Raw genomic sequence first — 14,201 nt, 5'->3', positions numbered from 1 at the left:
AAATGGAAAATCATTTGGAAAATTATTCCATAAAGTATGGTTTATTATTCCAATAGAGTATTATATAAATTTTAAAAATTAGACCTATAAAGATAATAAAATTTACACTACAGTTTATAAATCAATTCTAATTGATTGAACAACATTTTATAGACAACACAGCCAAGTAGCACAGATTATGGTGACGAACTTCTTAAAACACTTTGTGAGCAGTGAAATCAACAATTTTTATGTGTCACATAATTTGTGGTCCAGTAATATTGCTAGTAATGATAATGAATATGTACACTATCATTTGCAATACACAGGATTTTTTTTTTGAAACATCATATACTTAATTCTAACAATAATGTTAGAACTAGTAGTTATTCCTGTTTTCTCAACCCTAAATCTTGCATTCTTTTCACATGGAGTAGTAGGGAATTAGAAAAATTAACTATTTTTGTGAAAATATTTCTAGAACAATGCTAAATTAAAAGAAAATTAAATATAATATAGCATATGGGGTTTTATTCTCTTGTGAATCATAAATATGCATCCATCAGAATTAGCTGTATTAATTCTGTTGTCATAATAGCTATGCATTTTAATCTCATTTTTATTAAAATGATAGGTTCAATAAAATTTTAAAATACTAGGCATGTAATGAAGCATGGCTTGTGACCTAACTGACATTTATTTGGCAGAATGTTTATGTAAGTTCTGTTGCATGTGGTTAAATATTCACTTAGTCATTACCTCAGACAAAGTTGTTTTTTATGGTACACAACTGAGTCTGTGAGATATTTCCTTTTTAAAAAGAGAGTGAGGAAAGAAATGTCAGCACTTGCCCCAAAATATTCTACTCCTGTGCTTTTATTATAAGCAGGAACTAAATTACATATATTAGCAGCAAAAACAAAAAATTAACACATATTTTATGTTATTGTCAGAGAGTACATACCTCAGAAAAGAGGATTATAACCGTTATTAAATTTTTGTTTTTTTATTATTATTTTTTTGCTGCCTATCATAGATTCGGATTATTTTATAAAGGAATTATTTTGAAATAATCCTTAATAAAACATCAAAATGTAAATTTTTAATTTAATTGCCTTAAAGTATTTTTAGCTATGTTTCTAACAAAGTATCCTTTGTTCTTTCTCACAGCTATTAATTGATGGCAAAGTTATTTTGGCTTTGTTTACCTATGTTAAGAAGCCTGAGAAACAAAAGATAATGGACTGGTCTGCAGCACAGCATGAAGAATTACAACTGCATGCAATTGCCACTTTGTCATCAGTGGCTCCTTTATTAATAGAAGAATACATGTCATGCCAGGGAAATGCTCGAGTCCTTGCATTTCTAGAATGGTGTGAGAGTGAAGGTGAGTGGCCCTTCAAGATTCTTGTCAAAATTTTAATGTTCATATTTCAACTGAATGCTCAATATATGCATAGAAATAACAATGAAATCAATTAAAGCTATGAGAAGTAAAAACATATAGACCTGTCTTCTTAATGTATTTATATGTTGTTTTAAGAAAAACAGATTTGATTTAAAGTCAGACATTAGTAAACCTCATAGTTGATGCACACCTGAAAGAAATCATACATATAATTTAAATTTTTGTATTATTAGACCTATCTAAAAATTATATTTGGGAAGAAAATAAATCCTGGGAATGTTTTATTTGCTTTGTTTGTTTGTTGAGACGGGGTCTCACCCTGTCACCCAGGCTACAGTGCAATGGCATGCTGATGGCTCACTGCAGCCTCAACCTCCTGGGCTCTAGCGATCCTCCCACCCCAGCCTTCCCAGTAGCTGGGACTACAAGTGCATGCCACCACGCGAAGCTAATTTTTGTATTTTCTGTAGACAGGATTTTGCCATGTTGCCCAGGCTGGTCTCAAACTCCTGGGTTCAAGCCATCTGCCTACTTCGGCCTCTCACAGTGTTGCGATTACAGGCGTGAGCCTGAAATCAATTACAATATTGCCCAGTCTGTCAGTATTATAATACATTCATTCAACAAATATTTATGACTGCCTACTGGATACTAGATACTGTCTTAACTACTGAAAATACAGTTAGGCTTTAAATAAATAAACATCGTTTTCTCTATGGAGCTTAAAATCTAGACCTCTAGCCAGAAGTAATGACTCCAATGTGGTCTACCAAATTAGTAGAGCCCCAATTTGTTTGTATTTTGTTTCAGTTCTTAGAAAGGAAATAAGAAATACATTCATTTTTTAATAAAGTTTTATAAGGAAGATATTGCTTCTTTTCTGGTAGTAAATTTGCTCTGGAAATAATTTTGTATGATGCATTTTCATTAGATCAAGAGTATCGCCCATTTATGCATGAAGGAGGAAAAAAAAGATAGCCTTTTTATTCTCGTTTCTAATATACTGAGCTACTAAATTTAGTCTTGTAAAATTACTTACCACTAAATGAAGCAAGTCTTCAGTCTATCCTTTTTATCATTTGTGTTCGTAGAAAACTTTAAGGCAAAAGGGGAAATGCTGGCTAATAAGAGAAAGACTGATAGCTAATAGTTTTTCAGAACCTACTATCTGGTGAGCCTTAAACACCTTCCAAGTATTAAGTCATTTTAATCCTCTCAACAAACCTAGGAGATATAGGTACTATTATTATCCCTGTGTATCAGATGGGTAGAACTCAGTCTAAGAAGCTAAATAATTATTCCTGGCCACAAGTGGCAGAGCAAAAATTTAACCGAGGTTCTATAATAGAACCCACAATTGTAACCAACATTCAATACTTAGAACAGTATTTTCAACTTTTTTTTTTCGCTGGAAATATAAAGTTACTTCTAAAAGAAGCTTTTAAAGAAAGCATAGCATGAAGAAGGGAGGATTTGCCTTGCTACTTATCAAGACCTACCATAAAGCTATAGTAATTAAAATTATGTGGTACTGGGTCATGGATAGACCAATGGCATGGAATATATGGAAGGTTGGCATTATGAGAGATGATACTGCCAATCAGTGAGGGAAGGGTGGTGTTGGGGCAGTTGGTCCTCCATGTGAAAAAATAAAAATTAGACCTCTTCACTTTGTTTTTTCTAAAAATCAATTGCAAAAGTAATAAAGACGTAAATATGAAAAGTCATACAGTGAAACTCTTAGAAGAAAACATGAGAAAATATCTTTTTGCTAGATATCAGCGTAGGAAAGGTTTCTTTAAAAGTACTCATGAGTTTAAGGTATAAGAAAAGATCGATGCATTTAACGACTGTAAAATGTACAAATGTCTGTTTGACAAAATCTAAGTGAAATACTAATTTACAAATTGAGAGATGACATTTACTACCCCTGTGACTGGTAGTAGATTAGAATCCAGGTTCATAAATAACTCCTATATATCAACAAGAAAACAACTCAGTAGGAAGTATACAAAGACTAAGAACTGCCATGTCACAGAGAAAACCCTACATTTTCAAAAACCATTTTAAAACTCTCAATCCCAAGGCAATCAGGCAAGTGCAAATTAACAACAATGAACTACCATTTCACATTTAGCAGATTTCATGGGGGAAAATCAAGGCCAGGTGCCGTAGCTCACACCTAGAATCCCGACACTTTGAGAGGTCAAGGCAGGAGGATCACTTGAGGTCAGAAGTTCAAGACCAGCCTGGGCAACATGGTGAGACCCAAATCTTAAAAAAAAAAAAGTCAGCTGGTCATAGTGGCACACACCTGTAGTCCTAGCTTCTTGGGAGGCTGAGGTGGGAGTATCACTTGAACCCAGGAGATTGAGGCTGCAATGAGCTGTTATCATACTGTTGCCCTCTAGCCTGGGCAACACAGCAAGACCCTGTCTCTTAAAAAAAAAAATTAACTCATCTTATACATTGTATCTTTAGTAAAATTCAGTGTGGATGTATCCTATATTATTCTGGTCACATGGAAAAATTCTTCTCAATGAATATAAGAGGACATGAACCAGAATGTTTATTGTAACAATTTATACTAGTGAATGGATAAACTATAATTCATTTATTAAAATGAATGCTGAAACCAATTAAAATGAATAATCTAGATCTACTTGTAAAAATGTGAATAATTTTTAAAATAAACATGTTGAGTAACAAAAGCAAATTGCAAAAGATACATATAATATGATACATTTGAATAAAATTCTAAAACACCTACTTCTGAGAATAAGAGGGAAAAGGGATAATATTTTATTTCTCTAAAAAAAACTAAAGCAAATATAACAAAATTTTAACATTTGTTTAAAGTTTTGATAGATGTATAAGATATCTGATATATTTGTTTTATTTGAAATGTTTTTGTTTTAAATTATCAATTTTTCTCCACAGATCCGTTTTTCAGTCATGGTAACAGTTTTCATGGTACAGGTGGCCGAGGCAACAAGTTTGCCCAGATGCGTTACAGTTTAAGACTCCTGAGAGCTATGGTCTACCTCGAAGATGAGACTGTAAACACAGATCTTTGTGAAAAGGGAACAATTCAGCAAATGATAGGTAAAATATAATGTGATGGTTTACTGATGAAAGAGAAATATTTTTAATAGTAGTAGTTTTGTTTGAAATATTTTTCCAAAATTTATTTTGTCTTTATGACTGAGAAACTCCTGAATATTTTCTTGATTTTTGTTTCATATTGTTGCTATAAATCAGTGTGTCTTCTTATTGAAATATCATACTCATTAACCCTTTAAACATTTATTTCTTCAACTCAGATATCATTTCATTTAGGATTATCTTTAACTTGTTTTAAAATGGGCTATTGTTATGGTTTATTCTTTTTGTAATAAAGGTCACCACTTTTGGCCAAGTCTTTTGGAACTATTTTAAAACAGGATAACATGGCATGTTCCAATGCATGTGTCATAACAGAACATTGGTACATTGGTATTTACAGAAATGTACAGAGGAGTTTCTTTTCTGATATGAAATATCAGAATATCCTTGACTTTCAACTTAACACTTGGCTATGCTAGATGAGAAAATAGAAACTATGTATATCATAGAAAGATAGCATGTGTTACCCTATATGTCATCAATTAAACGCTTAATGAGTTTCCCCTAAAATAAGTACACATAAACTCAGTGTAAAATTCAGAACCCCTAAACAAAAGCTGCTTTGTCTTTTGTTGTTTAAAAAATAAATAGTTCTCTGGATCATACCTTTCCTTGACTTTGAAAAGAGCTATTTCATTCATATTCAGGCTTTGCTTCACTAGTCAATTATATAATCTGCTAGATGTCCATTAATTATAAATGTCTACTCAAAAACTCTTCTACTTGTTAAATTAAGATGATTACTCTTCCATCATTAGTGGAGTGGTGCTCTCCAATAATAATAATATAGGAAATAACAGGAAATCGAAGTATATTAAAAAGGTGAAACATTTACCTTTTTGCCCAGTTTGTTTGTGATGAACAAACCTGAAAGTACATTTTATCATTCCTGTGCACATTCTGTTGTACAAAACTCAGTCTAACCAGAGGAAATCCAGGACATGTAATCTTTCATATGTCTAGGAAGAATTCTTAATCCTACCTGCACTAGAGAATGGGGTAGGGAAAAGGGAAAACAAATAGCAATGGTTTTTTCCTTCTTAAAATCTTTTCCCTTTAACTGGAAAGAAGCTGATCTTTATGTTAAGTTCTTAGAGGCAGAGACCTTGTCTTATTGAGTCTAACGTGGCTTTGTAGTAGTAACGTGCTCAATAAGTAGTAACTAGATTTTAAATGTAAATGTTTATATCCTTCCTGGGTACAGTGTACACTGCAGTGATAGGTGCACCAATGTCTCAGAAACCACCAATAAAGAACTTATCCATGTAACCACAAACCACCTGTTCCCCCAAAAACTATTGAAATAAAATATAAATGTTTTATTTCCTGTATAGACACTGGGGTTACAAACATGTATAGAGCAGGACACTGAGGACCTTTTCCTTAATGAGAAAACAGAAACTAGGTATATCATAGAAAGATAGCATGTGTTGTCCTACACGTCATCAATTAGACACTTAATGAGTAGTACAGAGTAAATGTTACAGAAACTAAGAGTCTTGAGTAGTTTTCAAGGCTGGGAAGTCTTAGGATTCTGTGAGATCAGGGTAGTTTAGAGGTGGAAAAGAAGAGATGGCCCTCAAGCAAGGAAATACCATGAACAGAGAGACATGGTCCTGAAATATGCATGGTGATGTGTTCAGAGCTAGTTTAAGAGGAGCCAAAATGTTATGAAGGTAACACAAGACAGGTTAACTGTATAGTCAGAGGCCAAGACGGAATGAGTTTTGAGTGATTGACAGTAGTTCGAACTTCATCCTCTTAAGGCATGGAGAGCCTCAAAGGGTTTTGATTAGTGAGGATATATGTACAATGTTGTGTTTTAGGAAGAAGAATCTGGGAGAAATAGAATGATCTATAACAAGGAGAGAATAAAGGCAAGGAGTTGAAAGGTACATAAATATGAGCATTATACTATGTGTTACAGGCAGCAGGGAAAGTTTCTTCCTGCACTCAGGTCAGAAGAAGAATGAGATGATCTAGAAAGAAGAAGCAGACATATGGCCAGTCAAATTGGATTCCCAGAAGATGTTCCTGATAAAGCGATATAAGCCCCTCTATCCGTGGCATACCCCAGCACTGGGTCTCCAGCAGGCTCAACTAGCCTCTCTTAGGGTCTGATCCCCCACCTGTAATTCATCTAATGGGACCTAGAATAGTCGCTAAGGCCAGTTATGGAGATAGGCTGTGATTTCTGTGGTCCTTCTGCTTTGGAACATAGCTCCATACTTTCCCGCTAATGCCAGTTACCCCTTTAACAGAGAAAAAGTGACTTTTTTTCCTTATTTAAAGCTTAAAAAATCCTTTTGGGGGCAAAAGTGTATCATGAATATCATTTCATCGGTGTTAGTGGCCATCTTCAGTCCTTTTCAATTTCAATTACAAGCAAAAGAGGGATTTTAAAGGACATGGAATACTGTTACCTAAAGTTGTTTAAAACACCTTCAGTTAGACATCAAGGAAAGATGCAGAAAGCAATAACAGGAGTAGAAAATGCACCTAAAGAGATCTGCCGCCTTTGCCTAGAATTGACCCTGTTAACCATGAGGAGAAGAAGAGATGAGGCAAACCACAGTCAGGAAATTTGGTCATATATTTGCAAAGGCCCTCATTTCCTACCTCATGAAACGCTGTATATTTTTAAACACAGTTTGCTGAGCAAAGTGTCCGGTTATTGGGGCATCCTTTAATGACATACTATTAATTCTGTACTAGAATTTCTATATATGTGAGGCTATGGATTATACTGAGAAATTCTGTATATGTAGGTAGGGCTACTGATTGCATTGAAAGCTCCAGGAATTCATTTATCATCTTCTTTTCACAGTCTCTAGGTTACTATGCAATGAAAATATCCTCTTCGAAAATAGTTTTTCTAGGCTGGGCATGGTGGTGCACACCCGTAATCCCAACACTAAGCCACTCTGTAACTTCCTGGGGTCTGTTTTCATCACATGAAGAACTATATCTACTCCTTCGGTTCCGAAAATTTCCTGTTTAAGATAATTTGTTTTAAATTATTTCTTAAATAAATAATTCCTCCCTTTCCTACTTTATCTGTCCCCTAAAATTGCTTTTTTACCAGAGAAATACAGCAACATTGTTAGAAAAATACTATTTTTACTACAATTTAAAAAACTGTACTTACTTATTTTCAGGAATTTAAAATAAATTATTATAAAACTAATCATTTTAAGAGGGGGCATCAATCAACATGCCAGCTTAATAATATCCCTTGATACTTTTTGTTTTATTCCCTTTCTCCTAAAAAAAGTCATAAAACTTGCACTTTGATTTTCTTCAACAATATAATGACTGCAGTCTAGCATTATGTCAGATTAATTCTTAGATTAAGATTTAGAAGAGATTTCCTAAAAGTAATTGATCAAAATAAAAGTAGTATCCAATAACTATATATACTTTGAACATTTTCATACCAGGAATCTTTAAAAATATAATAAGCAAGCCTAATGAAAAGGAAGAAGCCATTGTTTTGGAAATCCAGTCTGATATTTTACTTATCCTATCTGGTCTTTGTGAGAATCACATTCAAAGGAAGGTATGTATGCCTGTGAAAGTTTTGTTCAGGTCTCCCAGTCACCTAACACTATAAACTATTTTTGGAAGTTTCTATAATTGCATTTAATTTTGTGAAAATTTAATATTTTTGTTAATAATTAGAGCATAATTATATAAAGTAAAAGGTAAAAAATATACAACAGTATACACCCATTTAACTAATACCCCCAATTAAAACAGAGAATATTTCTATGTCTATAAAATTTCCTCATCCCATTAGAAGCCATGCCCCTGCTCACTTCCAGACAAACTACTATTCTGTTTTCTATTCCTAAAGGTTGGTTTTGCCTATTCTTTAAGTTTATATGAATGGAATCGCACCATATTTACTCTTTTATTCTGGATTCTGTCATCCAGCATCATATTTTAGAAATATATCCATGTTGACCAGGCATGGTGGCTCAGGCCTGTAATCTCAGCACTTTGGGAGGCTGAGGCAGGTGGATTGCCTGAGGTCAGGAATTCAAGACCAGCCTAGCCAACATGGCGAAACCTCATATCTACTAAAAATACAAAAATTAGCCAGGCATTGTGGTGCGTGCCTGTAATCCCAGTTACTCAGGAGGCTGAGGCACGAGAATTGCTTGAACCTAGGAGGTTACAGTGAGCCCAGCTCTCACCACTGCACTCCAGCCTGGGTGACAGAGCGAGACTCTAAAGCAAAAAAAAAGAAAGAAAGAGAGAAAGAGAGGGACAAAAAGAAATTCATGTCATTGCATGTATCAATAATTCATTTCTTTTTATTGCTAAATTGTATTCCGTTGTGTGAATATACCAAAATTTGTTTATCTGTTCCCCTATTGATAGGTAGGCACTTGGGTTGTTTTTATTTACAGCTATAATGAATAAAGCCTGAGTGAATATTCTTGTGCTAGTCTTGTACTACTGGGTATAATGCTTTCATTTATCTTGGGTAAGTATCTACAATTGGAACTGATGTATCATAAAGTAGGTGTATCTTTATAAGAAGCTGCCAAAGAGTTTTCCAAAGTGGGCTATACCATTTTAAATGTTGTTTGGGGTTTGAATTGGGTTCAAGCCTAAAGCCAAAAGTTAGAACAAGATCTTAATCCCCTTTTATCTTTTGTAGCTCCATAGTGAACTCTGAGGCTCAGAGATTGATAATTTAAATATTAAATAGCAAGGGATGGAATTGTAAATATAAAAACAAAAAAAAAACCGATGGTTTCAGTAGATAGATTTTAAGTGAATGTTTAGCTCCAAGCTTTGAGGCAACTTCTCATCGTATTCTACCACCCTGTGCCTGGGCTCCTCTGGAAAAATAATCATAATCTTGCTTACTGGGAACCAGAACTGAACATCAAGGCAATGAGAAAGGTAATTAGTAAGAGAAAAATATTAGGTGGTTAAAACTTCGCATAAATTATTAAAGGTTTTAACTACATTTATATCCTATTTCTCTCTTGGGGTCATTAGAAAATCTTGCATGATAATTCTTACTATCTAAGAATTAATCTGACATAATGCTAGACTGCAGTCATTATAATGCTGAAGAAAATCAAAGTGCAAGTTTTATGACTTTTTTTAGGAGAAAGGGAATAAAACAAAAAGTATCAAGGGATATTATTAAGCTGGCATGTTGATTGATGCCCCCTCTTAAAATGATTAGTTTTATAATAATTTATTTTAAATTCCTGAAAATAAGTAAGTACAGTTTTTTAAATTGTAGTAAAAATAGTATTTTTCTAACAATGTTGCTGTATTTCTCTGGTAAAAAAGCAATTTTAGGGGACAGATAAAGTAGGAAAGGGAGGAATTATTTATTTAAGAAATAATTTAAAACAAATTATCTTAAACAGGAAATTTTCGGAACCGAAGGAGTAGATATAGTTCTTCATGTGATGAAAACAGACCCCAGGAAGTTACAGAGTGGCTTAGGCTATAATCTACTTCTTTTTAGTACATTGGACAGCATTTGGTGAGTATTACTGTACTCAAATTAAGTAGACTCACAGCAGTCATGCATCACTTTACAACAGTGAGGATACATTCTGAGAAATGTTTCCTTAGGCAATTTCATCTTATGCAAACATTATAGGGTGTAGTTACACAAACATAGATGGTATAGCCTACTACACACTTAGGCTAGATGGTATAGCCTACTACATACTTAGGCTAGATGGTATAACCTAAAGGCTACAAACTGTATGTCATGTTACTGTACTGAGGATTGTAGGCAACTGTAAAGGTACAGTAAGACTATAGACTAAAAGATTTTTAAAAATTCATATACTTGTATAGGACACTTATAAATGGAGCTTGCAGTACCAGTTGCTATGAGTGAGTCAGCGAGTGAATAGTGAATGAATGTGAAGGCCTAGGACCTTATTATACATTGCTATAGACTTTATCAACACTCTACACTTAGATTACACTAAACTTATTTTTAAAATATTTTTCTTTTCTCAATAAATTAACCTTAGCTTACTGTAATTATTTTTACTTTATAGATGTTTTAATTTTCTTTAAGTTTTTGGCTCTTTCGTAATAGCATTTAGCTTAAAATACAAATACATTGTATAGCCATACAAAAAATATTTTGTTTCTTTATACTTTTTATTCTGTAAGTTTCTTCTGTTTTTAAAAACATTGCATTGTTTTTACTTGTTAAATATTTTGTTAAAAACTAAGATTCAAACACAAATTAGTCTAGGCTTATGAAAAAATTATTTCTGTGCATATATTTTATTAAACATGCATAGATATTTCTGTCCACTATACACCTAGATGTAAAAATGGCTAGATCTGGGCATTTTTATGTCTGTTCAACTTTAGGAGATAATACCAAAAAATTTTCCAAAGTACTTACATCAATTACACCTTTCCCAGTAGCGTGGAAGTTTCTCCTTGCTCCACACCCTTACCAACACATTGCATTATATCTTTCATTGCAGCCATTCTTGTGGACTTGTGCCAGTGTCTCTTTGTAGTTTTAATTTTCACATTTCTGATTGCTAGTGAGTTCATTTGCCATTTGAATAGCCTCTTTTTTGTGAAATCCCTACTCAAGTCTCTTGCTCACTTTTCTACTGAATTACCTATTGTTTTTTACAGAGTTCTTTATATGTCCTGGACATGAGCCTTTTTCTGTTATATGTTTGTCAAATATATTCTGCCACTCTGAGGCTTACATTTTTCACTCTCTTCACTCTCTTTTTGTTGAACCAATAGTCTTAATTTCAGTATGGTCTAATTTGCCAGTCTTTTTTTATCGTCAGTACTTATAGTGCCCTGTTTAAACAGTCTTTCCTTACCCCATAGTCATGGAGATCACTGCCTATATTTCTTCTAGAAGCTTTATTGTTTTTGCCCTTTACATTTAGACCTACAATCTACCTGGAATTCATTGGTATGTATGGTGTAAGGTGAGGTACAAGTTTTCCTTTTTTTGTGTGGATGTAATTCAATGCTGTTTTTGGATAAACCATCCTTTACCCACTGCTTTGCAGTACCTTCTTTGTACAAATCAAATGTCCATATATATCTGGATCTATTTCTAGGCTTTCTGTACTGTTCTACTGTCTTTTGTCTATCCTTTTGTAATGTGCTATTTTAATAATTAGGTCTTTTTAATAAGTCTAGACATCTGGTAGAGTAAGTCTTTCTACTTTTTCCTTCTCCATTAAAATTGTCTTAGCTTTTGCTGACCCCTTGCATTTGGATATTATATTGGTCAAGTTTCCCTAGAGAGACAGAACCAGTAGGAAAAAACATAGAGAGAGATTGAGATTTATTATAAGGAATTGGCTCACACAATTATGAAGACTGAAAAGTCCCAAGAACTACCGTTGGCAAGTGGAATACCCAGGAGTACCGATGGTGTAGTTCCAGTCTGAGACTGAAGGCCCAAAGACCAGAAAACCCGGTGGTCTAAGTGCCAATCTGAAAGCTGGATGCTTGAAGCACAAGAAGAGCAAATATATCCGTATGCGTCTGAAAGCCTGAGTCCCAGCTCAGCAGTCAGGCAGAGGAGTTCCTTCTTACTCAGCCTTTACATTCTGTTTATATCTTCAGTTGCTTGCATAAGGCCCACCCACATTAGTAAGGGCAGGCTATCTTATTCAGTTTACTGATTAAAATGTTAATTACATACAGAAACAGTTTCACAGACACATCCAGAATAATGTTTGCCCAAATCTCTGGCCACCCCAGGGGTAAAACCTGGGACCACCTGAATGGGAGGAGCAAAGCTGATGGCATTTTATATACCAGCCTCTACCCCACTCCTACTGTCTACACACCATGATAAAACAGGCAGTAGAAACAATGTCTTTTCTTTTTTTTCAAGAGGAAGCTATGTTTAGAAAGGGGACACAGGAAAGTGACCACAGCAGGCTTGCAATTTCTGGGAGGAACTAAGAATAGTATCTGTTGCTACCACCAGTGATAGCTTGTTCAGTCCACATTCCCTATCAGGAAAAAAAGTGTAAGTAGCCCCAGCAGCAGCTTTAACCCCTGATTCCATGTGAGCTGCACAAACCAAAGTAGGCACTTTAGCAAATTGTTACAGGAAAGGGGTCCTGATCCAGACCGAAGAGAGGGTTCTTGGATCACACACAGGAAAGAATTCAGGGTGAGTCCGAAGGATAAAGGGAAAGCAAGTTAATTAGGAAAGTAAAGCAATAAAAGAATGGTTACTCCATAATCAGAGCAGTGCTGAGGGCTGCTGGTTTCCCATTTGAATGGTTATTTCTTGATGACATGCCAAACACAGGGTGGATTATTCATGCCTCCCCTTTATAGACCATATAAGGTAACTTCCGGATGTTGCTGTGGCATTTGTAAACTGCCATTGCACTGGTGGGAATGTAGCAGTGAGAACAAGCAGAGGTCACTTGCATCACCATCTTGGTTTTGGTGAGTTTTACCTGGCTTATTCACTGCAACCTGTTTTATCCCCAAGGTCTTCATGACCAGTATTTTTTGTGACCTCCTATCTCATCCTGTGACTTAGAATGCCTTAACCATCTGGGAATGCAGCATAGCAGGTTTCAGCTTCATTTTACCCAGCCCCTATTCAAGTTGGAGTTGCTCTGGTTCAAATGCATCTAACATTTTCCCCATCTCTTTCATAAGAGAAGCCTTAATCCTAAGGGTTGCAGAGGGTTGAAGATCCATCTTCTGTAACACCTTCAGGCTGAAGAGGAGTGATAATATTCCTGCCTATCTATTACGGTCTCTTGTGTTCAGGGTACAGGGAGCTCAGTCAGAAAGCATTGGTATGTCGAGGATCATTCATAACTCCTGAGTTCTGACAAAACTGATATCTGAAAGATTAATAATTGAATATTAGTTGTTGATTAATATTGACAAAATTGAATAGAATATTGATTCAGGTTTTCACATTATCTAGCCCTCTTGTTTCTTCTGAGCAGCAGTCAGAGATCACTGGTGGGTTCCCAGGAATGAGCAACGTTAGTCTAAATTGTGGAAACAAACTTGAAAACAGCTGATGAGACTAGAATCTTACAACAGGTGCACCATAGTTCTTGAAACATATTTCTCTCTCCAGTTTCCCGTTTATCCTAAAGACAAATGATGGCAAGACCAATTTGCTTTATTATACTTGGCCTGATTATTTGTATAAGGTGCAGCAAGAATAATTATTTGCCATATGGGCTATTTGAATTGGCTTTGATGGACCTCTGTTCCATAAGGAATCTCAGATAAGACTTTTTTAAAGCCAAGCCCAGCCATGGTTTGTACCCTCACATACCTAAGAGTTGGGTAATTTCCTCTTCTCATGAGGTCCCAAGATAACTTGGGGCTCCTGTGCCTGTCAGAAAGTGACATTCTTTATTTACCACAGGTCAGGAGCCCTATACAGAGACTGTGTAGATAAAGTATCCAGTTTTCCCAAAGGACTTTTATTGGCTTTACACATCAAGTCTGATTCCTCAAAGCACACCATTCCGGTCAAAGCCTTAGTAAAATAACCAGTGTCTCCAATTGTGTCCTGTTGCAAAAGAAAATAGATTCTTATTGCATTTCTTGTTGCAAATATCTATAGTGCCATAAATTAAGAATACTCAGGAATAGTTGTCAAATT

The 14,201-nt window shown here is 34.9% G+C and overlaps 1 protein-coding gene across 3 annotated transcripts in view; it reads left to right on the top strand.

Moving 5' to 3' along the window:
- The window catches only part of CFAP69 (cilia and flagella associated protein 69), a 66,741-nt gene that overhangs the window by 33,544 nt on the left and 18,996 nt on the right, over positions 1-14,201 (top strand). For all 3 annotated transcript variants that reach the window (XM_025379533.1, XM_025379534.1, XM_025379532.1), the window contains exons 12-15: positions 1,150-1,366; positions 4,328-4,492; positions 7,993-8,111; positions 9,952-10,070. In XM_025379533.1, the coding sequence (XP_025235318.1) occupies positions 1,150-1,366; positions 4,328-4,492; positions 7,993-8,111; positions 9,952-10,070 (620 nt within the window). The remainder of the gene's footprint in view (positions 1-1,149; positions 1,367-4,327; positions 4,493-7,992; positions 8,112-9,951; positions 10,071-14,201) is intronic.

This window comes from Theropithecus gelada, chromosome 3 (genome assembly GCF_003255815.1).
Source record: "Theropithecus gelada isolate Dixy chromosome 3, Tgel_1.0, whole genome shotgun sequence".
Classification (NCBI taxonomy): domain Eukaryota; kingdom Metazoa; phylum Chordata; class Mammalia; order Primates; family Cercopithecidae; genus Theropithecus; species Theropithecus gelada.
Note: the sequence above shows the minus strand (reverse complement) of the source record. Positions and strands in the feature narration are given on the sequence as shown.